General features: G+C 41.1%; 1 protein-coding gene across 1 annotated transcript in view; it reads right to left on the bottom strand.

Moving 5' to 3' along the window:
• The window catches only part of LOC127575107 (adhesion G protein-coupled receptor B3-like), a 609,306-nt gene that overhangs the window by 248,894 nt on the left and 334,743 nt on the right, over window positions 1–25,669 (bottom strand). Inside the window, 1 exon segment of the mRNA XM_052024767.1 lies at window positions 22,077–22,185. Within this exon segment, the coding sequence (XP_051880727.1) occupies window positions 22,077–22,185 (109 nt within the window).

Below are 25,669 nucleotides of genomic sequence, written 5' to 3'. Positions count from 1 at the left end.
GGAAACCGGAGCACCCAGAGGAAACCCATGCAGAAACAGGGAGAACATACAAACTCCTTACAGACAGCAGCAGGAATTGAACCTGGGTCACTGGTGCTGTAATAGCGTTACGCTAACTGCTACACTACCGTGCCTGCCCTAGAGGCACAGAACAAAATTAACCTCCAGCTCACTGATGCTTGGATTTCACCAGAACCACTTAGCCTAATGCCTCTCCGTAGACTGGGTCCAAACATAAACAGAAGAGGTGAATTCCAGTAGTGAGATTAGAGTGACGGCCCTTGATATCAAGACAGGAGTTATTTAAGTGCGGCATCAAGAAGCCTGGTAAAACTAAAGCCACTGAGAATCAAGGAGAAATCTCTGCAATAGCTGGAGCTATACCTTGCACAAAGGAAGTAGGTAGGAAGTCAATCATCTAAGTGCCATGACAGTGCTGCACCAATACCTTGGGAAGTGTCCCAGGACCAAGTCTCAGTTACATCATCAATAATCTTTCCCTTTTCATAATTTTAGAAACAGGGATTGCACAGTTGCACTGTTTTCTGTTCCATTTGCAATGTTTCAGTCAATGAAATAGCTCTTGTCAATATGCTGCAAAACTAGGACATATTCAGTAATAGGTAGAAAGAGGAATACATAGACAGAAAGTAACATTAACATCATACACTGGAGCATATCCAGGCAAAGACCATCTCAAAAAAGAGAGTTTAACAATGCTACATGACATTGAATTGCATTACCATTATTGAATCTCTAACTAGAAATATCCTGAGGCTCACGATCGCTAAAATATTGTGTCTACAGGAATAAGTCAGAGGCTGGGAATACTGTGGTGAGTGCCTCGTCTCGTGATTCCCCACAGCTAGTGGGACTGGGATATTATAGCCATTACAGAAACATAGCTAAGGGAGGGACAGGACTGACAGCCAAATGCTCCGGGGTACAGGTGCTATAGGTGGGATAGAGGTGGAGGAAAGAGAGGACGGGGTGTTGCATTTCTGATTAAGAACGTCATGGCAGTAGTGCGAGATGAAATGAGGCTTTATGGGTGGAGCTGAGAAATAAGAAGTGGATGGTCACCTTATTGGGATTGTACTACAGGCTCCGTAATAGTCAATGGGAATTAGAAGAACAAATACACAGGAAGGTTGCAGAAAGTTGCAAGAATAATAGGGTTATCATAGTAGGGGATTTTAACTTTCCTAATATAGACTGGGACTGCCATAGGTCAAAGGGATTTGATGGGGTGGAATGTATTAGGTGTGTTCAGGAAAGTTTCCTCATGCAATATATTGAAGACCTTACCAGGGAGAGGGTAAAGCTTGATCTACTCTTGGGAAATGGGGCAGGAGAAGTGACTGAGGTGTCAGTGGGGGAGCACTTTGGGACCAGTGACCATAGTTCTATTAGTTTTAAATTAGACATAGAAAGGGACAGACCTAGCCCACAAGTTAAATTTCTAAATTGGGGTAAGGCAAATTGTGACAGTATTAGACAGGAACTTACAAAAGTTGATTGGAGTAGGTTGTTTGCAGGTAAAAGGACATCTGGCAAGTGGGAGGCTTTTAAAAGTGAGATATTGAGAGTTCAGATCTGCATGTTCTTGTTAGAGTGAAGGGCAAGGCTGGCAGGAGTAGGGAACCCTGGATGATGAGGGATATTGGGGTTCTGGTCAGAAAAAAGGAGGCATGGGTCAGATACAGGCAGCTGGGATCAAGTGAATCACAGGAGGAGTATAGGGGTTGCAGGAGTGTACTCAAGGAGTATACATGTTTTTCAGTTGGGACGTGTTTTTTTTGCAGTTCCAGCAGGCAGAGGAACAGAGGGGAGGAGACAATTGAATTCAATGTTGGCTTAGCGGGAGAAGCCAGAGAGTGGTAGTAGATGGTTGGACTCATCCAGTCTCTCTGACTGGAGGCCTGTGACTAGTGGTATGTTGCAGGGATTGGTGCTGGGTCTGTTGTTATTTATCACCTATATTAATGATTTAGATGATTATGTGGTAAACTGGATCAGCAAATTTGCAGATGACACCAAGATTGGGGGCGTAGTGGACCTGGGAATACAGATCCATAATTTCTTGAAAGTGGCATCGCAGGTAGATAGGGTCGTAAAGAGAGCTTGTGGCACATTGGCCTTCATAGATCAGGGCATTGAGTACAGGAGTTGGGATGTTATGTTGTATAAGATGTATAAGATGTTGGTGAGGCCAAATTTAGAGTATTGTGTGCAGTTCTGGTCACCTACCTACAGGAAAGATATCAATAAGCTTGAAAGAGTGCAGAGAAAATTTACACAGATGTTGCTGGGCCTTGAGGACCTGAGTTATAGGGTAAGGTTGAATTGGTTAGGACTTTATTCCCTGGAGTGCAGGAGAATGAGGGGAGGTTTTATAGAAGTATAAAAAATTATGAGGAGTATAGATAGGGTGAGTGCATGCAGGCTTTTTCCCTTCAGGTTGGGTGAGACTAGAACTAGAGGTAATAGGTTTAGGGTGAAAGGTGAAATATTTAAGGGGAACGTGAGGGGGAATCACTTCACTCAGAGGGTGGTGCGAGTGTGGAATGAGCTGCCAGTGGAAGTGGTGGATGCAGGTTCAATTGTAACATTTAAGAGAAGTCTAGATAGCTACATGAATGAGGGAGGCATGGAGGGCTATGGTCTGGGTGCAGGTAGATGGAACTAGGCAGAAAAACAGGCTGGCAGGGTCTAGATAGGCTGAAGAGCCTGCTTCTGTGCTGTATAACTCAGAACAAAATCAGAAAGCAAAAAGGGGGCATGAGATAGCTTTGGCAGAGAAGATTAAGGAGAATCCAAATAAATTTTATATTAAGGGTAAGAGTAACTAGGGAGAGTAAAAGGCCCTTCAAAGACCAAACTGGACATCCCTGTGTGGAGCCACAGGAGATGGGCGAGGTCCTTAATGAGTATTTCTCTTCTATTTTTACTGTGGAGAAAGACATAAAGACTTTGGACCTTGAGATAGTTAATGGGGAGGTCTTGGGGATAGTGCACATTACAGCAGAGGAGGTGTTGGATGTCTTAAAATGTATGAAGGTTGATAAATCTCCAGGTCCTGATCAGATATATCCAAGAACACTGTGGGAAGCTAGAGAAGAAATTGCAGACACCCTGGCTGAGAACCATGCATCATCATTAGCGATGGGTGAAATGCCAGAAGACTGGAGGGTGGCTAATGCTCTGCCTTTATTTAAGAAGGGCTGCAACTTAAAACCTGGGAACTAAAGACCAGTAAGCCTAGCATCTGTGGGAGGTAAGTTACTAGAGGGGATTTTGAGGGATAAGATGCACAAGCATTTGGAAAGATGGGTTAATTAGCGATAGTCAGCATGGCTTAGTGTGTAGGAGATCATGTCTCACAAATTTGATTGAGCTTTTTGAAGAAGTAACCAAGAAAGTCAATGAGGGCAGCGTCTCTATGGACTTGATGAAGTTCTGCATGATAGGCTCCTGTGGAAAATTAGATCGCATGTGATCCAAGGAGGACTAGCTAACTGGACACAGAATTAGCTTGATGGTAGGAAGCAGAGGGTGATGGTAGAAGATTGTTTATCAGAGTGGAGGCTTGTGACTCGTGGTGATTCCCAGGGCTTGTTGCTAAGTCCATTCTTATTTCTCATCTATATCAATGATTTGGATGAGAATGTACACGGCATAGAAGATAGAACATGGAACAGGTATGGTTAGTAAGTTTGTAGATGCCACTAAAATAGGTGGTGTCATTGATAGTGAGGATGGTTATCAGGATTATCAGGCAGTATTTTGCAAGATGGCGCCAGAGCGTGGTGACTCATTATAAGCTGCTTTCTGCAGATCCACTCATTACTTCTACTATAATCATTCTATTCTTTTAAACCTAAATTCTATGAAACTGCACTCACTTTTTCCGTAATTGTCACACTTTATTCTGCATTCTGTTATTATTTTACCTTGTACTACCTCAATGCACTGGGTAATTAATTGATCTGTATGAATGGTATGCAGGACAAGTTTTTCACTGTACCTCGGTACATGTGATAATAATAAACCAATTTATGAATTCACAGAGGGATCTTGATCGGCTGGGTAAGTGGGCTGAGGAATGGCAAATTGAGTTTAATTCGGATAAGTGCGAGGTGTTACACTTTGAGAAGACAAATGAAGGTAGGACTTTCACAGTAAATGGTATGACCCTGAGGAGTGTTGTAGAACAGAGGGAACTGGGAGTACAAGTGCATGGTTCCCTGAATGTGGTGTCACAGGTAGGATGGTGAAGGAGGCTTTTGGAACACTGGCCTTCGTCAGTCAGGACACTGAGTATAGAAGCTGGGATATTATGTTGCAGTTGTACAAGACGTTTGTGAGGCCACTTTCGGAATATTGTGTTCAGTTTGGGTTACCCTGCTATAGGAAAGATGCCATTAAACTGGAAAGATTAAGCAGAGGAGATTACAAGGATGTTGCTGGAATTTGAGAGACTGAGTTATGGAGAGAGGTTGAGCAGGTTGGGACTTTTTTCAATGGAGCATGGGAAGTAATCTTACAGAGATGTGCAAAATCATGAGGGACAGAGATAGGGTCAATGCGCACAATCTTTTTCTCAGGGTTGGGGAATCAAAAACTAGAGGGCATGGGCTTAAGGTGAGAGGGGAGAGATCTGATAGGATCTTGAGGGGCAACTTTTTCACCCAGAGAGTGGTCAATATATGGAATGAGCTGCCAGAGGAAATGGTTGAGACAGATACATTAACAACATTTAAAAGATACTTGAACAGGTACACGGATAGGAAAGGTTTGGAGGGACATGGTCCAAATGTGGGCAAATAGGGCGAACTTAGATGAAAATCTTGGTGGGCATGGGCCAGTTGGGCCGAAGGGCCTGTTTCTGTGCCGTATGACTGTATGAGTTTAATAACATTTCACCAGTTCTGATTAAAGTTCATTGATCAGAATCGTTAATTGTTTCGCTCTTCCTCTCAAAGTATGATGAATCTTTGGAATTCTCTGCCCTGGAGGTGTCAGTCATTAATTGCATTCAAAACAGTGATTGATATGTTTCTGAATATTAAGAGAATCAAGATATGAGGATAGGGCAGGAAAATGACATTGAGATAGAAGATCAACTAGGATCTTGATGAATGGCAAGGCAGGCTGGAAGGGCTGAATGGCTTACTCTGTCCCCTATTTTGTATGTTCATAGATGCTTCCTAATCAGTAAATCATTTTCTGCTTTTACGTTTAAGATTTCCAGCATTCACAGAATACATGTGATTAACTTAGTTTTGAAACATGCTAATTGATTGCAGCTCCCTTAATTGAAGCAAATTCATTCAAACCTTGTAATGAGAGGGTTGATATGGAGAACAGATTTTTAAGATGAGGAAACAGACATAAATCACAAGTTATTATAAATTAGACAGTTATACATATTATCTGCTTGGAATACATGGAGGGAATTTATCTACAGTCTGTTAAACAAACAGAACACCCACATAAGTAAAATAGCAAGTACAAGTACATCCTTGGAAGCATTTTAGAATTGCTTGAGGTCATGCAAAGTACTGTATCAGTACAAGTCTTGTCTCTCACAATCACCACAGCTTGCACTGCCAGTTGTATCATAGGGCTGAGTCAAGTGAAAGTCTGGGGAAATTTGCCTTTACAGTCTTGACAGTAGGCTAGCAGGTTAAAAGGGCAATGAGTGCATGAGAGAAAATCCATTTGGATAAAGGGGAAGATTTCAACTGGTAAAACTCCAGTTGGAACTAACATACAGAAACTTTTCACAAAAAGACTTATCAATATATGGAATGGAATAAACGGGTTAGTGAGGTGGGAAACTTGGAATCACTAAGGGAGCAGTTTGGTGGAAAGATAAGAGCACTGGTTCATTAAATTGTTAGATTTGCAACACCGTTGCACTATGATTGAAGAGTTATTTATGAAATGAAGGTACAAAATCAACAGGAACAAAGGCAACATTAGAACATTAAAGTAAATATTATTTTCAGAATACTGGCCTCAGAAATTGCACAAGTAAAATTTAAATCTGATGTAAGGATCAAAGCTGTAGGATGAGTCAATGGGATGAGTGAACTTTGTAAATTATATGTTCACAGGTTTGGGTATTGCTGGCTTGGAGTGCCCATTACAGAGGGCAATTAAGGTCAACTGTAATCTTATACGTGTGGGATGACACATTGGATAGCCTGACAAATTTCCTTTACTGAAGGACATTAAATAAACCAAGTTGTTTCACAGCCACCGTCAAATGATACCAGCTTTTTATCCCAGCTTTATTCAGTTACTTGAGTTTAAATTTCTCTGCTGTCATAATGTCTCCAACTCAGCAGTCCAGGGCTTCAATTGCTAGTCCAGCTATTTAACCATTATGTTGCTATACACCCCTATTGTGGGAAGGGGTCAATATTTTATGAAGGGTCAATGTTACCAAAAAATTGGTGCTGTTGCAATTTTGAATGTGGTAGGAAGAATCAGTGGTTAAGAATGGTTCAATGTTGTAGTGAGGGTGGCATTAAAAGAAGTACCAATGTTGCTGAAAGAGTCAATGTTGCAGAAAGAGGTTAATGTACATTTCTGCAGACTAAAGGTTGTCAGAGTCTATTTATTTGGAACTAATAATGAGCTGCAATAGAATATAACGGGATAGTGCTGAGACTGCCATTGCTTTGGAGGAGCTAATTACAAAGGCTTTGATTAACATAAGTCTTTCTCATCATAAATTAAAGTAGGTAGGAAGAGGAGCATTCTTTAAAGTCACAGATGGACAGTCTTTCTGATGCACCACTTTCAGGAAGGAAATGGTGCAAAGGCCATCCTAGCTTCAAATGTTTAGCATTGAACCAAAGTTAACTGATGATCTTCAGGTTTCAGAAGAGGCAAGCACCAGCAAACATCTAATAAAAGCAGTAACTTTAGATGCTAAAATCATTGTCCCATATTTATAAAGAGCAAGTTTTACAATCATAACATAGAAATTGAATAGAGAAACAGGAACATCTATTGTGAGGGTGAAACATGTTACGAATTTATGGATTATCAATGGATTAAACAAAGGGTTCGCATTGAACAAAACCATCAAGAAAAATCAGAATAGCTGGGATTATTAATGTGCACTATATAAAATTAATACAGTATTATTAAGGTTACAAGAGTACCACACTGGAAACTTCTTAAACATATCTGCAAGGAAGTAATGAGAAAGGATGTGGGTTAAAGAATAGAAAATGGCTTTATTATTAATGAAACAACAAACAAGATACTGGAGGAACTCAGTGGGTTAAGAGGCATCTGTGGAGGGAGATGGACAGTCAACGTTTTGAGTTGAGACCCTTCATCTGGATTGAAAGATAGGGGGAGATGGGCAGTATAACGAGGTGAAAGGAAGGGGTGGAGCAAGAGCTGGCAAGCAAGAGGTGGATCCAGGTGAGGAGGGGTGATAGGCAGATGAAGGAGGGAAGAGTGGAAAAAGTGACCAAGGCTGGAAGGTGATAGGTGGAGGCAACGAAGGGCTGCAGATGGTAGAAAGGAAAGTAAGTTGGAGCAAGGTTTCAAATAAGGGAGGTGGGATGGGCAGATGGGAATAGTGGGGTAGGGGAGGGGACCCAGTGGGAAAGAATGCATGGGTGATGGGCAGATGAAATAGGCGGAGGAGTGGCAAGAAACAGGGTGATGTGGGGCTGGGGTGGGTTTAGGCAGAACTAGGTAGATCGGGGGAGAGAGAAGGGACAGAGGGGGAGCAGTTTACCTGAAATTGGAGAATTCAATGTTCATGCCATCAGGTCATAGACCACCCAGGCAGAATGAGGTGCTGTTCCTGTAGTTTGGGTTTAGCCTCACCTTGGAAGTGGAGGAGACATGTTGGTGTGGGAATGGGGAGGGGAATTAAAATGTCTAGCAACCAGGATCTCCAGAAGGCATGAAGTGGGTCGCACAGGTGCTCAGCAAAGTGGTTGCCTAGTCTGCACTTGGTCTCACTGATGTAGAGGAGGACACACTGAGAGCTCCAGATGCAACAAGCAAGGTCAGGAGATGCATGTGAACGTCTGCCTCTCCTGGAAGGGCTACTTAGGGCCCTGGATGGCCCACCATCCAATACCGAGTCTGAAGGGTACTTGTGGGACCATTTCAGCCTGTTGTTGCCTCACAACAATCTTGCCAGTTTAGAACAGCTGGGTGTTTTCAGGTGCCAAAAGAGAGGTCACATTTCAACAGCCAGCAGATCCAAGGCCAAGGCAAGCAACAGAAGTTATTTCAGTGGCAATTTGAAATGATGGAAGAAGGGAGGACTTCATAGTTTGATGTTCAATCAGGCAATAAGGAACTGGGATTGTGCTGTATTACAGCACAACCATCAAGAGCTGTAGACACAGACTTATGAGTAATGGTGCTGATTAAACAACCGGTTCATTGACGTGCAAACTGATACTGCTCTAGACTGTTCAATAATGAGACATAGCACTTACTGTGGCTAGTTCAGTCATGTACTGTTGACCTTTGCATTGAAAATGTATTCCAGTGATGTATTATGCACACTAGGCCAGATCATGCTCTGCCCAGTCATCTGCGTGACCTTTTAGCCTCTTGCAGTGCTGTGGGTCCAATTGAGCTGGAGCCCTTGCACCTTCAGTGTGTCTGCAAAGTGCAGCAGTGCATGAGCAGAGATTGCCTTTCGAACTATTTCTAAATGTTTCTGATACATTCAGCTTGGAGAAATTTAAAAACAGCTTAAATAAATGGAAACGTCTTAAAATTAAAAGTGTTTACATGTATTTAACTGGTATAAATTTTAAATATTAATATTAAAATAACGAAATCATAAACTGCTTTTCAAAGTTGGTGACATCGGAATGAGTGCTGCATGGGCCACGGATCTTGGATGCTTGGCATTAGGAAGGACATCAAAACCAGAGAAATAATGCAGAAAATAATCTCAGAAAAAAGGCATCAACTTTTAGGAAGGATGAAAGAAACAGCAAGTGGTTTTATTAGGACAAAAGGTAAATAAATAAAACAGATTATCATGACATTGCACTTCCTATCAGGAAGTGAATCCAGAGCAACTTTTAAAAGGGAAATAGACAGATTTTGGAAAAAAAATATGGAAGAAGGGGATGGGATGTAGGACTAAATGTTTTTTCCAGAGAGCTGGCCAGGATTTGAATGGTCAACAAAGCTCTTGCCATATTGTAGCATTCTTAGAATCCATCTCTCTTGTTGACAGTGAATTTGTAATCAGCAGAGAAAAAAAAATACATTTCTTCACTGAGACATAGACATTGTTGTATAGAATAGTTTAAAGGGAGAATTCATTCTTTTCAAGTCAGATTGGTGAAGGGCTGTGCCAATCCCAGCCTTCAGATTCCCAAGACCATGGAGTTTTCTATATTTCTGCATAACAGAACTCATTAAAAGAAGATTTCCACATCCTTATTGTTCTCTGGGTGAAGATGTTTCTCCTGAATACCATGTTGGATTTATTACATCCAGATGAATAAAGTTTCAGTAACTAATTTGGAAAACAACAGGTGGAGACAATCATTGATTAATTACATTGACATGGATTGGTACATTAGTTAGCTTCGATCAGTATACAGAATTATACAGACAGCTCTAAGGTGCAGTGGGTGGTGTTGCTGCCTCACAGCTCCAAAGACCTGGGTTCTCTCTACGACTGCATGGATTTCTCCTGTGTTTGGCTGCAATATCCCAAAGGTGTGGTGGTTTTTAAGTTAATTGGCTACTGCAAATTGCCCCCAGTTGTAGATGGGTGGCAAGAGAATCAGGCTGGAGTTAATGGGCATGCACAAGAGAATGGGTTATGGGGAAACAAGTGGGGAAATGGGATTGAGGGCAATGCTCTGAAAGTTGGCATAGACTTGATGGGCCAAATGGCTTCCTTTTATGTCATAAGTATGAGGAATATAAATGAAAAGACAGGATCATCATTCAAAGAAATGTCTAGAGTATAAGTACAAGGCAGGCTTCCCTTAACATTAGCATCAAACATTTGCATTTTGATGGAAAATTTTAAAAATTGCTTTCTGTTTGAGGAAGGAACATTCTTTCAGCTGCATCACCACATCAGCATATATCCAAACTAATGCAATCACTGCTAAAATACACGTCAAGTCAGGGGATCAAACCAGGGTCCAATACACAGTGCAGAAGTGCATAATGGAAGCAGCATCAGGTGTACCTAAAAATGAGATGCAGCCTGACAAACTTCCAACACAGGACTACATGTGTGTTAAACAGGAAATACAGCATGAAACGGACAATAGATAAGTAATCCTACAACTAACGGATAAGTTCAAAGCTTTGCAGTCCCATCATATCTATTTGTGAATGGTGATGGATGACAGGAGGTTGAGTGCCAAAGAACATCTCTTTCCTCAATGATGGCAAAGCTCAGCATGTGAGTGTTAAAAACAAGGCTGAAACAATTGCAACCATGTTCAGAAATGCCAAAGAGAAAACCCATCTCAGCTTCTTGCTGACAACCCACCATTATAGAAGCCAGTCCTCAGCCAATTTGGTTCTCCCCACATAACAAGAAATAGCTGAGAGCACTGGGTACAGCAAAGGCTATAGGACCAGAAATCTCAGCTGTAGCACTGAAGACCTGCGCTCCAGAACTAGCTGTGCCCCTCTAGTCAAGCTGTTCCAGTACAGTTACAACACCGGCAACTACCATAGAAAGCCTCCTACCTGGACACATCACAGCTTGGTATGGAACTGCACCGCCCATGACTGCAAGAAATTGCAGAGAGTTGTGAACACAGCCCAGTCTATCACGAAAACCAGCCTCCCCTCCACTGACTCTGCCTACACTTCCCACTACCTTGGGAAAGCAGCCAACGTAATCAAGGACCCCTCTCTCTCAGTCTCTCTTCTCCCCCCTCCCATTGGGCTAAAGATACAAAAGCTTGAGAACACGTACCTCAAGGACAGCTTCTAACCCGCTGTTATAAGACTCTTTAACAGAACTCTTATATGATAAAGATGAACTCTTGATTTTTTAATCTACCTTGTCATGGCCCTTGCACTTTATTTGCCTAAGTGGACTGCACTTTCTCTGTAACTGTAACACTATATTCTGCATTTTGTTTTTTTTTTGTCTTTTTTCTTCTTTTGTGTTATCTTTGTGTACTTATGAATGGAATGATCTGTCTGGATGGCATGTAAACATACACTTTTCACAGTATCTCAGTACATAGAACAATAATAAACCAATTGCCAATAACAACAATATTTAAGCATTGGATAATATGGCAAGTAATATTTGTACCATTACAAGAATGCCAGGCAATGATTGTCACCAAGAGTGACTCTAAATGCCTATCCTGGATATACACTAGCTATACCATCACCAAGTTCTCCACCATCAACAATGTGGGGTTCATCACATCATTGTCCACAACCTTAATTGAACCAGCCTCATAAATATCATGGCTACAAGAGGAGGTCAGAGGTTGTGTTTCCTGTGGCGAATGACTCATCTCCTGACACCTGAAGGTCCTTCTGCCATCTACAAGGCACAAGTCAGGAGTGACTGTAGGCACTAAAATATGGAGCAAAAAAAAACAAATTGCTGGAGGAACTCAGTGGGTCAGGCAGCATCTGTGAAGGGAAGAGGATGGTTGACATTGTGGGTCAAGATCCAACAATTTTCAAGAAATTCAAAATCATCCAAGACAAAACAAGCCACTTGACATAAATCACCCTAAACATTTACCCTCTCCACTACAAATGTACTGCAGCTACAATATGTGCCATCTGCACAATACACTGCTATTACTCAGTCAGGGAACTCCAGCAGCACCTCTCATACCCACAGCCTCTACCACAAAGGGCAGCACATGCATGGAAGCACCATCACTTGCAGGTTCCTCTGCAAGTCTTACACTATCCTGACCTGGAAATATATCACTGGTCCTTCACTGAAACAGAATCTAAATCCTGGAACACCTTGCCCAATAGCACTCTAGGGTCCCTTCCACCAGAAGGACCACAGTGGTTCAAAAAGGTGATTAACGACCTGGTTAGCGACACATCCCAAAAAACGAATTAAAAGAATTTGTGTACAGCAGGGTTCTATAATGTCTTGAAGGAACATATAACTCTTTTGGAGATCTTGGCTGACAGATAACCATTGGGTAGGCCACCAGAAAAGAGTCTCCTGCTTTTCATCAACCTATGGTTCTGCTTACATCTACTTCCTCAGCATGGAGGGAGGCTGGATCAGATTGGATCTCGTATATGTCCCAGGACTGGGGTGTGACTCAGAGGTGAGTGAGCTCCCAATCAGCCACGTCTTCCAGAACAACACCTACTCAAAATATAAAATTTTGGCTTTAATAGGTTATAGTCAGAAAAACAAGATTTGCATTTTCCTTGATTTAAAAGATTCATTATCATTTCAAAATAAAAATAGGATATCTCGATTGCGCTAGTTAATTAACAGTTGTTCCTTTTGAGCTGATAAACACATTTGATGCTGCAGAAATAATTTGCTCTGAAGCACTGTTGCCTCCTTAAAGTTGATTTTCAAAGTCCTACCTTGTTTTCATTTAAATTGCATATAAAATGTTTGCATGACAACATGGGGCACGATAAAAAGACAATTAAACACAATATTTTGTTGTCATGATCAAGATTAATAAATGCTAGTTGATCACGAGTGGTTGCTAACATTGTTGTTCATGTTCAAAGCAACTCAATCAGTAAGAAGATAATTTATACAAAAACAAGGGTTCCAAATAGCTCGTGTAACTTTATCACGGCTTGCTGACCATCTTTCCATCTTTGTAAAATATGTCAAACAATGTAACAGATGAGAGACAATTCACAAAAAGCTGAAAGGTGTGGTTAAAATAAGTTCCTTATTCAGAATGGCCATGTTTTTGGAGCCGATTCTGAGAGAAAAACTGTAAATTCCTGAGGAATCCACATGCATTTGCGCATTGAGAAATAATGCACATGGATTCTTCTAAAATTTTGTTGTTTGCATAATCACAAATTCTTAGGACCAGACACTTAGTTACCTAATATTGACTTGGGCAGCACAAAATTAATGAAGCATGAACTTGTTCATGTGTAAAGCAGCCATCACATTCAGGGAATTAAAACATAATCTCTGAGTTGTGAATCTCCAAAACTTGCTGATACATTAATCTATCGGCAAGATTCTCAGTTACTTTTACGAACTTGCCATCTTGGCACATTGGTCTCCCTTAGACTCACTGCATGAAGTTACAACTAGTAAGTTAAATTATAATTATTCTTTTAGCAATGTGACAACAATTAATGCACTACCAATAAAACCTGTATGCCCCGGCAAGTGAACAACAACATTGTCTAACATCAAATACTAGGTGTTTCACAGGAGGAATTACCAAACTAGATTTGATAGTAAGCCACATGTGGACACATTGGCCTGGAATTTGCTCACTGGGACCAGCTCTTTCACTAAACCCCTTCTGTTCCCCCATTACCCTGAGTCTATCTGTTCCTGACCTTGGTGGCTGTGCCTGTCCTGAACCCGAACAGAGACGTGATGATGTAATTAGATGATATGGGTGGGCCAGAACAAGCTCTGCCACAAAGTCATCTGGAAAGCTTTCAGACATGTGAAAACCCAGCTCCAGCATTGCCTTCTGACAAAGCTGTCAAGAGTTCACAATGCTTCTGAATGTCCCAGTCATTCAGAAACACCTGAAGAAAACTAAATAAACAATCTTAAAATTAAACATCTTTTAAAATAAAAAAAACAATAAAATCACCTATAATACAAAAAAAATTTGAATAGCAAAGCAAAGATAAATTATCCAAATATGTAACTTCACTTATTCTTTCTTGCTGAGAGCAATCACCATTCACAGATCCTGCATCAGCTCCAACCCAGCACAGGACTCAAGAGAGGTTCAGGTGCTTCCATAAGTCAGGACTGATATGCAAACAGGACTTAATATGTAAAATGTTGGCAACAAGCTTTTGGATGAGGGTAAGTTTTAGAGATTGTAAGGGAGGAGCTGGTGAGGAGCAATGGAAGTGAAAAACTTCAGCCTAACACAAGTTACAAAGGAACATTTTATTTATTACTCTTTCATTCTCTTCAAATTTTTAGTTTGTTTTAATGCCAGGGAGATTCATTAGTCAGTATAGACAAAAAAAAGACACCTTGTTGACTGGTATGTTAGATGCTGCAATCAGAACTTCATACTTAAAATGGAGTTAAGGATTATATCTAATTTAATTCAATGGCAGAGCAGTCGCAAGACACTGAATTATCTACAGTTCCATTTTTCCTACGTTTGTATACACTTGTATCCTCTGAGGTCTTCTAATTCTGGCCTCTTAAATGTCCCCCATTTCAATCACTCCATCATTGGCTGTCATACTCCAAGCTGTGGAAATCCTCCCCTCTCTGCCCTGTTGCCATCCTCCTTTAAAATATTCCTTAAAGCAAATCCTTTAGTCACAATATGGACTTACGATGTAGAAGGGTTGAGTGAGCTCCAAAGTTTTCTCTTTAGAGCGACGCAGGATGAGAGGCAACTTGATAGAGGTGTACAAGATTATAAGGGGCATAGATAGAGTGGACACTCAGCACCTTTTTCCCCAGGGTGGCAATGGCCAATACCAGAGGGCATCAGTTTAAAGTCAGAGGAAGAAAGTTTAGGGGAGATGTAAGAGGTAGGTTTTTTTACACAGAGATTGGTGGGTGCCTGGAATGCACTGCCAGGGGTGGTGGTAGAGGCTGATACAATCGGGACATTTAAAAGACTCTTAGATAGGCACATGGATATAAGAAAAATGGAGGGTTATGGGCTGTGCAGGAGGGAAGGGTTACATTGGTCATGGAGTAGGCTTATATAGGTCAGCACATCGTGGGCCGAAGGGCCCGTACTGTGTTGTACTGTTCTATGTTCTTTGTTGTTTGGTGTCACATTTTTGTTTGATTGCAATCATGAAGTGCCTTATGACATTTTGCAGCATTATAGATGCTAAAGAAATGCAGTTTGTCAATGTTTTTATAGGTTTAACACAGGGCCCTGTTCAATAACTTATTGTGCATCAGTGGTTAATGTGAAAGTTTCCAGCTGGCTGCCAGCATTGCAAGCTGTTCTCTTTCTAGCTGGCTTCTAATCAAGAGAGCTCCAAATGCTGCAGTGCTCACTAGGCTAAAACAGACAATTCAGCACACCAGACAAAATAAGCTCAGTTTGGAAATGATGTCAACGAAGATGGTAGGTGTAAGTGTGGTAATTAAGCCTATGACAAAAAGTAAGTGCTGTAGTGCACTGATAGAACACCAGCATCAATGATGTGAACTATTACACAGGGCCGGGGGGGGGGGGGGGGGGGGCGGGGTGCTGGGGGGGAACTAATTACACCACACTTTCCACTGTTCCCATCATCAGAGCTCTTGTTGTTAAGAAAAGCCTTGATTCTGGATGAGATTTGATATCTGGACTAGTCTGGGGTACTGCCTATTTTGAACCATTCCACTCCATCAGCATGTGGCATTCCCACCATTTAGAGCGATTCCTGTGGGTTGAAGCATTCTGGCACCAACTAAATCAAGTGATTGATTCAAGCTTGGCACCACTCCTCGCAAAGACAAATATTAATCATCAGAATTGCCAAGACCTCCTACTTGCAGCATAGACAGTTCCTGGTGAAAATAACAAAATAGCACATGAAATAATTTGACATTCAATTTTATTCAGCTGCATCTGAAAACCGGAATCCTAAAGTTTTGTTTCAAGAGGGAATGCATTAAGGGGGAGGTTGGGTCTATCTGTGACCAAGGGTGCACAATACAAGGAAAGGAAGAAAAGAAAGAAATAACATTCATGCCCTCTATGACTAATGGATATACTTCTTTGTAAATTGTAGTTGTTGTTGTATTCAAGGAAATTCTGTAGCCAGTGTGTGCATAGCAAGCTCCCACAAATATTCTGTGATAAATGACTGAGTAAGCTGTTATATTAATGATGCTGTCTCAGGGATAAATACTGGCAAGAATGCAAAGAATTCCCACATTCTTCTTCAAAATTGTGCCATGGGATCTTTTGCAGCCATCAGAGAGAGCAGAGGGCTGCTCGATTTAAAGACTCACCCAGAAGCATATCTCTGACCATCCAAGCATCTCTCCAGTTTTGACACCACAATCGAGGAGCAAAGCTCCAAATGGACATTTTCCACTTCATTCAGCACAGCAACACCTGCTGTCTGTTCACATTTTTGAGACTTGGAAGGTCAGTCTCTGGATCAGGGTGAAAAATTTCAGCATTCCCTTGCAAGGTGGCACATTCTGTTGCATCACCCTGTTTAGTTTAATGACATTGTTTCAGAACACAAATTTATAGCTGAGGTTTCAGAGTAAATTCAGCGTGCCTTGTCGGGACCAGTGACAGGAGCTTTTATTGGAAGTTCTGGGTCAGAAGCTCTCTAACCAGCACACTTGCACATAGAGTACAATTCCCTGCTTAAAATGTACTGTTTTCACTAGAATGTAAACTTTAATGGCTCGCCATTCCCTTAGCCTTTGAACAGCTGAGTAATATGCAATATAATACATCCTCCACTCCCAAAGCTCTGAACTACTCATCAATCTGCTGTATGAGACACCTTTCCAATCACTGATTCCTGGACACCTGATCAATAGACATTAAGCAACCTAGAAAGATTGGATAGGTGAGCCAGAGATGAATAACTCTTCTGCAGATCAGTGCTGAGGTCTCTGTGAGGCTGGGTCCTTCTGTGTCAGCATTATTTGCAAATGCCCTCATCTGGCCTGCACACCACATTCAAACTTTGGCATAGAGTCCAGGATAAACAAAATATTATGAGAACTCAGCATTCTGTTATCAGTTGTGGCTCAGTTGGTAACACTCAAGTTCAAATTCAACTCCAGAAACTTGAGCATAGAAACTCAGGCTGATCAGAGTGTTAACTGATGCTAATAATAACGCTAAGGGATAATTATTCCATCCGTCCATTCATGGTGATGGAAATTGGTAAATTAAATTGGTAAATTGATTTATTATTGCCACATATACTGAGGTACAGTAAAAGACTTGTCTTGCATACCATTTATACAGATCAATTCATTACAACAGTGCATTGAGGTGGTACAAGGTAAAACAATACAGAACACAGAATAAAGCAGAGAAAGTGCAGTGCAAGTAGATAATGAGGTGCAAGGTCATAAAAAGTAGATTGTGAGGTCAAGAGTCCACCTTATCATACTAGGGAACTGTTCAATAGTCTTATAACAGTGGGATAGAATCCGTCCTTGAGCCTGGTGGTACGTACTTTCAGGCTTTTGTATCTTCTGCCCGATGGAAGAGGAGAGAAGAGAGAATGTCCGGGGTGGGTGGGGTCTTTGATTATGCTGGCTGCTTTAATGAGGGAGCGAGAAGTATAGACAGAGTCCATGGAGGAGAGGCTGGTTTCCATGATGTGCTGGGCTGTGTCCACAAGTGTCTGCAGTTTCTTGCGGTCCCAGGCAGAGCAGTTGCCATACCAAGCTGTGATACATCCGGATCAGATGCTTTCTATGGTGCATCAATAAACACTAATGAGGGTCAAAGGTGACATTGTAAATTCCTTTAGCCTCCAGAGGAAGTAGAGGTGCTGGCGAGTTTTCTTGGCTGTGGTGTCTACGTGGTTAGACCAGGACAGGCTATTGGTGATATTCACTCCTAGGAACTTGAAGGTCTCAACCCTCTTGACCTGAGCACTGTTAATGTAGACAGGAGCATGTGCACCACCGCCTTTCCTGAAGACAATGACCAGCTCTTTCGTCTTCCTGTCATTGCGGGAAAGGTTGTTGTCATGACACCATGTCACAAGGCTCTCTATCTCCTTCCTGTACTCCGACTCATTGTTATTTGAGATATAGCCCACAGCGATGGTATGATCTGCAAACTTGTAGATGGTTTTAGAGCAGAATCTGGCCATGCAGACGTGAGTGTATAGGGAACAGAGTAGGGGGCTGAGGACACAGCCTTGTGGAGGAGCAGTGTTGAGAATAATCTTGGCGGAGATGTTGCTGCCTAACCTCACTGATTGTGTCTGTTGGTCAGGAAGTCAAGGATCCAGTTGCAGAGGGAGGTGTTGAGTCAGAGGTCTCAGAGTTTGAAGATGAGTTTGCTTGGAATTATAGTATTGAAGGCGGAGCTGTAGTCAATAAACAATAGTCTAACGTACATGTTGTTAACTAATCCCCATCTGCTCTTTCAGTTGATCAATACTAGTTTAAAGAAGAGCAGGCAAGCTCGCCTGAATATTCTGAACAATATTCTGGAGGCACACTATTGAGGAGAAGGTTTTCCTCAGTTCCAGGAGGTTCTTAGTACTGGTTTTGTTGGGGCTTGCAAATGAGCTGGAGATTTCATAAAACTGGGCCACATGTGTGAGAATGGTGGCTGCGGTTTCTAGCTACTTGCCAAGGGGTACCCAGCAGCAATGTTTGTAACTGCTTCTCAAGTACACATGTGTCCATAATTTGGTAGATTTCAATGTCCTCTTACAGGCAAAGGAGATTGCCTGCCCCTATACCCTGAGCTCGGGGTGATAACTTTTCACAGTATCAATCCTCTATCTCTGTTATCTCCTCCAGCCCCAAAACACTCGGGGAGCTTTGAGCTCCTCAATTTCACGCCTCTGATGCATTCCCATTTTTACTTGTTCTGTCATTGGTAGTTATGGCTTCAATTGCTGAGGCCTTGAATGACACTCCCTGCCCAAACTCATCCACCTCTCTATTCTCCTTTGAGAAGATCTTTCAAAATCTATTTCTCTGACCAAGGTTTTGACCACCTAAATTAGCATTTCCTTCTGTGATACTAGGTATCAAATTTTGTTTGATAACCCTTCCTGTGAATCATCTTGCAGCATTTTACTAGGTTAAAGACAATTACATCAGTGCAAGTGGTTATGAAAAGTGATCCTTTTTTTCTGTGAATATACATATTAGATGGAAAATATATTCTGAATCTCATTGGATGGGTTTCATTTTTTTTGAGATTTGGCAGAATGATAACAATCATCCCCTTCCAACAAGTGAAAACAGACAAATAAATAATGCTGGCTTTATTTTGGGAGTGTGCAGCATAAAGGGATTTAGTGAATTCTGTTGAGATAACATGATACATTTACTGCCAGGCCACCAACACATCAGTTTTGAATACACTGAGTCATGGTCCTATCAGCAAGTAATCCACAAAGCAATTAGTTACATCACTTGAATTTATAACATCACCACGGAACGATCCAGCATCCTCCTACACAGTTAGTGCTGACGGGGGCAGGTGTACACAAAATGCACCAAACCTCAGGAGCTGTGAAATGGAAAAGTGCTGTGTGGTCTATTGAACTTCTCATTCCCAAGTCACTTGTGAACCATTCTATCAGGGACACTTTTGCACCTGTTGACTTGGTTGAGTGCTTCAGAGAGGTGAATATTAAGTGTAGAAGTCCCTGCATTTCTCACGTGAGGTGGGACTTCCTTCATTACCTCTACATCATGTGGATACTCACATCTGTGCTTGTTATCTTTATTACCTTGCTCAGTGCATCTCTGCACCTTCACTCCCTAACCACATTAGTCTGCTTTACATTCTCCTCCTACCTTCTTCACTGCCTCTCACAATCTTCCATGCATCTTAATATATGTCTTGATGCTTCTTTTTAATTAAGTTTAAGCTATTCCTCACAACACTCATTAACCTCACTACTAAATCATTGGTCATATTCCCAGTTGAGGTGTACCCCATCTTGTTCAGATTACCCCACGCAAGAACTGGTCCCAATGCTCCTTGGATCTTAAGGCCAGTCCCAGCCACACATTAACCTGTCTTGATAGTATTTATTAGTACGTGGCACTGACAGTAATTCACAGATTGTCACTGCTGAAGTCTTGTTCTTCAATTTCCTCGCAGCTTCTGAACCTGTGTATGGTCCATAACTCCTTCTGTCTACACAATGTTGTTCCCCATTCTTCAACTCCTTTACCCTGCTGGAAGAATCTTGCATTGTCCGCAAGATGGTAAATTCTTGGCTTGATGGGTGGGTAGAAATACCAGAAGGAATTGGAATCGGTTTATTATTGTTACATGTACTGAGATATAGTGAAAAACTAAGTCACATATAGTCCGGACTAAGTAAAGATGGCAGATTTCTTTGCCCAAAGTGAACCAGAAGGGTTTTTATGACAATCTTGTATTTTCATTACCATTACTGAGTCTTGCTTTTTGATAAATTCCAGATTTATTTCATTACTCATTGCCCCATCTACCACGATGGAATATAAACTCATGTTTCTGGATCAATGATCTTACTGTGATCAGAGAAATGCATCTGAAATTCAGCAGGGATTCACCCAGTCTCCACTATGGGGTGGCCAGCATCTTATCTGCCAATCTTCTGCCTGAGTCAGAGAAGGAAGTGAAGAGAACCACCATGTGCAAGTTCATGAGGATCTGAACCCTTGCTCTTGGTACATTGTGTCACATGTGGATCAGGAATGTGGACGTGAAGGTCAGTGAGCCCAGAAAGATTTCCCAATCCCCAGATCTAATACATTACATGGAAGATCTACTGGAAGCTACTAATCTCTGCACCCTATTGGCATTCCAAATGTGGGAAGTTTAGCATATGGAATAGGATGTCAGAAAACTTATCAGAAAACGTTGCTGCCTCGGTAAAGCAGCCAGCATAATCAAGGACCCCACCCACCCCAGACATTCTCTCTTCTCTCCCCTCCCATCAGGCAGAAGATACAAAAGCCTGAAAGCACATACCACCAGGCTCAAGGACGGATTCTATCCCACTGTTATAAGACTATTAAACAGTTTCCTAGTACGATAACATGGGCTCTTGACCTCACAATCTACCTCATTATGACCTTGCACCTTATTGTCTACCTGCACTGCACTTTCTCTGTAGCTGTGACACTTTACGTTGCAGTTTGTATTATTTTACCTTGTACTACCTCAATGCACTGTGTAATGAATTGACCTGTATGAACCGTTTACAAGACAACTTTTTCACTGTACCTCAGTACAAGTGACAATAATAAACCAATTCCATTTCCAACTTATATTCATAGTAATAAGCTCAAAGTCATCTCTGTAGGAAATGTGAGTATATCATTCAGTGTAGCAATGCCTATAACCCAACACAAACCAATCATCTCACCCAGAGTGACCAGACAGTTACACAGGAGGGCAAGTAGAAAAATATGTCAAAGGAATGAAGGGCCATCTGGCCCATGAAAGCTTTCTCCTCCAGTACATTCATTGCAGTGGACCATACTCAAGGTTTTGGAGTCAAAACTCACTTCTATACTATACTCCATCTGGCTCATATACCACAGGAGGCGACTTGGCCCATCACACCCATGATGCCTCTTTAAAAGAGCAATCTAATTAGTGTCCCTTAACTGTACCTTCCTCATTGGCCCTGATTGTTTCCTTTTAAATATATGTCGAGTACCCATTGAATATTACAACGGAATCTGCATCTTTGCCTCCCATTTTGTAACAATTCAAAAAAACTCCTGTCATCTCCTCTCTGCTCTTCATGTTGAGTATCTTAAATCTAGGACCTCTGGTTGCCCATCCTTCTACCAGCAGAACCAGTTTCTCCATTCTTATTGCATCAACACCTCTTATATTTTTGAACACACCTGTTCACCTTCTCTACTTGAGAGGGAACACAACTCTTCCAGACTTTCCATCACATGATATAATCTTTTTATGGTCCAAACACATGATTCACATTATTTAATTTCCCAACTGCACAGAAGAACAACTGAAACATGACAGAAAGTAAGACCAGACCGGCAAAAAGAAGTCAGACAGCACTAATAATGTTTGAAACCCTCAAATCCTTCAGCCTAAATCCACAAAAAATGCTTCAATGGAGTGATTGTAAAAAAATACATAATTGTTTGTTGTGATAATGTACGTGCTTTGTGTTGGAGAAGAGCTATTCACCAGCAAATGAGAATCAGAAAACTTTGTAATCTCACCCACCTAAGTTTCCAGTCATTAAGTAGGAATTGTGGAAATCCATCATCCCCATGCCCACAACATGGATGAAATCTTCAATTACTTGCATTAACTCCACTGAACCGGGGTAGACCTGGGCAAATAAGAAAACAAAATACAACTTTTGAGACTGGTGTCTCGAATTCTCAATCAATGATTTGTCATTCAAAGGAAGCAGCTGTGATTTTGCCAATATTGTAAACAATTTTTTTGAGCTGAACCTATCACAGAGAGGAAGGATACAAGATGATCTAGGATTAATTTGGTTAATGTAATTAAACTTAACAACACTGCCTGAGCCAAATTTGTTGAAGTATACCGCAACCTGCAGAATGCTAGCTCCCAGCAGCTTTTTTTATTTTTTTGCTGACTTCACGTAATTTGTCTGCCCTCACAGTTATGAATAGTGACACCACTATATTTTCATCCAAATTGAGTAAGGAATCAAATGATTCCTCGCTCAATTACAATATGATATCCTTTTATAAAATAGACTCCGTAAACTGTCTGATAAAGTTTGCAGAGAATTCTTAAACAGTTGTGACATAAATAGATTCTTTACTGGGTGTGTAATTTAATAGACTCTACTAAGTAACAAGACACTCTTTGAAGTAAATCGACCATTTGCTGTGAGTCTTGTCATAGAGTCACTCAGCCCAGAAACAGGCCCTTCTGCCCACCATGTACATGCTGACCATCAAGTATCCATCCACACTAATCCTGTTTGCTTGCACGTAGTCTGTTTCTATGCCTTGGTGATTCAAATGTTCATTTAGATACTTCTTAAATGTTGAGAGTGTACCTGCCTCCACCACCCCCTCAGGCAGTGTATTCTGGACTCCAAACCATTCTCTGGGTGAAAAAACTTCTTCATATCCCCTCTGAACCTCTTATTCCTTAACCTAAATCTATTCCCACTAGTCTTAGACTCCTCTGCTATGGGATAAAGTTCTCCAGTGCAACCATATTCCAGTGTGATGATCAAAACTGCATATACAGTATTCCAGCTGTGGTCTGAACAATGTTTTATTCAGTTGTACCATAACCCCCACCCCCCCTTGTCTTGTACTTTATGCCCTGCCTAATGAAGGCAAGTATCCTATATGCCTTGTTCACTGTCTTACCCACCTGTGCTGCCACCTTCAGGAATCTGTGGAACTGTACAGCAAAGTACCCCTGTTCCTCAATACTCCCTAGGGCTCTGCATTCATTGTGTATGTCCTACCCATTTTAGTCCTCCCAAAGTATGTCACCTCACACTTATCAGGATTAAATTCCATCTTCCTTTGTTCTGCCCATCTTATCAACTGATCAACATCATTCTATAGCCTAAGACTACCCTCCTCACTCTCAATAGAAACAGCAATTTTTGTCTTATTTTCAAAATTACTAATCAGACCCCCAAAATTTCTTTCCAGATTATTAAGTTATACAGCAAACAGCAAGGGTATCAGCACAGATCCCTGTGATACACCATTGGACACAAGCTTTCAATCATAGAAACAACCTTTCACCATCACCCTCCACTTCCTATTACCAAGCCAATTATGGACCCAAATCATCAACTTGCCTTGGATCCCATGTGCTCTAATCTTTTGGACTAGTTTCCCATGCGGCACCTTGTCAAAGGCTTTACTGAAGTCTATGTAGACTACTATGACTATTGTCCTATTGCCAACTTGTTGGCTCATATCATAGTGTCAATAGATTGTTTACCTAGTCAAATGGCATGGGTGATCTGTGTTTTCTTAGGCAAACAAATCCCAAACTTGCCAGCTGGGATTTATTAAAGGATTTGATATTTCACTAAACCTGAGAAACAAACTCTCAAGTTATTAACCTATAACTAGTTCAGTTGAGTGTCATCAAGTAATTTGAACAAAATATTATATGATCTGAAGTGCTCGCTTGTGCGCTAACAGAGTGAACAAGGGTATTTCCTGGTTGGATATTAGCACTTATTTTAATGTTATTATCTATTCAGAGAATTTAAAGATAAGATTCCAGTGTAGGAGTTTAATTCCATTTATTCCTGACTTGTTGCAAGGTGTAATGTGTTTTTAGTGTTTGTTAGGGTCTTTTTGTTTTTTACTCAATGTATTTAGTGGTGTAACCCCAGATACATTGTTAGGAAAATGGGAATAGAAGTATGCCAATCAGGCCCGGAGATTGTTCTATTATTTGGTTAGATCACAACCAATAAGGACCTCAACTCCATTTACATACCTTGTGCCACAGTCCTTGATTCTCATACAGAATAAAAATCTCTCATAATTGCATTTGAGGGAGAGAAATTAACATTCCCACTACTCTTTGGAAGAGAAAGTTCCATGTTAGGTTTACTCTCAGCCTTGTTCTAGCTGTAAGATAACATCTACTTCTGCAGTTGTCACCACCGCAATGGTTGTACTGAAGATAATTGATCAAATAATTTTATTATTTTAAATAGCTCAATTAAATCACCCCTCAGTCAAGAAAATAAAATCGAAATGTGTGCAATCTGCCCCCATAAAGTTACCCTGGAGCTCTGGTGTCATTCAGATTAACCTGTTCTGGAGTCCCTGTAGCGCTCGTGCATCCTTCCTGAAGAGGGGCCCCAAAAACCAATGACCAATGAGGCACAGCCAAGGCTTCAGACAACTGAAGCATGGGTGTCACTCCTTTATGTTTCACCTTTCTTGAAATAAAGACCTATATTCAATTCACAGTCATGCATTTGGGACTCTGTATTAGCCTCCCCTGCCCTTCTCCTTTTCGACCTTGGCCAACAACCTGACTGTACACCTCACAGCCTTCTTCCAAACCTCATTATGTGCATCTTGCTGCACAGGCCAAAAGTCCATTGGGACCAAGTGCTGCAGAACCTCCCTTTCTGCCTCCTTACCTTGCTGACACCATCTCTTACATCTGTATTAGGATTGTGTTTTAAACCAAACTATTCAGATCTTGCTTATCTTGGAGCATCTCTTTAAGGGCAATGATTCTGGAAATGATATGATCATCCAGACAATTTCATTTCACGCCTCCCTGCAGTTTTGCAGTCCTGAGACAGTGTCAATATTGTTCTTATCAATACTACAACATCTATTTATTTATTTCTAGAGGTAAGTGGGTCAAATTTCATGAGAAACTTTGATTACCTGATAGACGCAGTTTTCTCCCTTTCATCATTAACTTTAATTATCCTATTTCTTTCTCTTATTGATGCCAATTCTTACCTATTTAAATTTTATTACTGTTGTAAAACTGCCATTAAATTTTTGCCTTTGGCTTTTCATGACATTTTTACTTTTAAAGTTTAGTAGTTGCTTAATCTACTAAAAAGTTACAAGTTAAATGAAGAATAATTGAAGAGTGGGAGAATTATTGTTACTTAATTTTCCAAGTGGGGAATCCATTGGGATTAGACTGAATGCTGGCTTTACACTCTACCTTAAACCAGTGTTCCACCAGATCTTCCAATGGCTAGTGTGGGTGAAGTTACCATGACTCTCAGTTAGTTTACTGAGTATCTCTAACCTCCGCACTACCCCCTACCCCCAACCACCATTATACCAACTTATAGAATTCCTATTAAT

Source organism: Pristis pectinata, chromosome 10, assembly GCF_009764475.1.
Source record: "Pristis pectinata isolate sPriPec2 chromosome 10, sPriPec2.1.pri, whole genome shotgun sequence".
NCBI classification, from domain to species: Eukaryota; Metazoa; Chordata; class Chondrichthyes; order Rhinopristiformes; family Pristidae; genus Pristis; species Pristis pectinata.
This window is presented reverse-complemented; position numbering and strand designations above follow the sequence as displayed.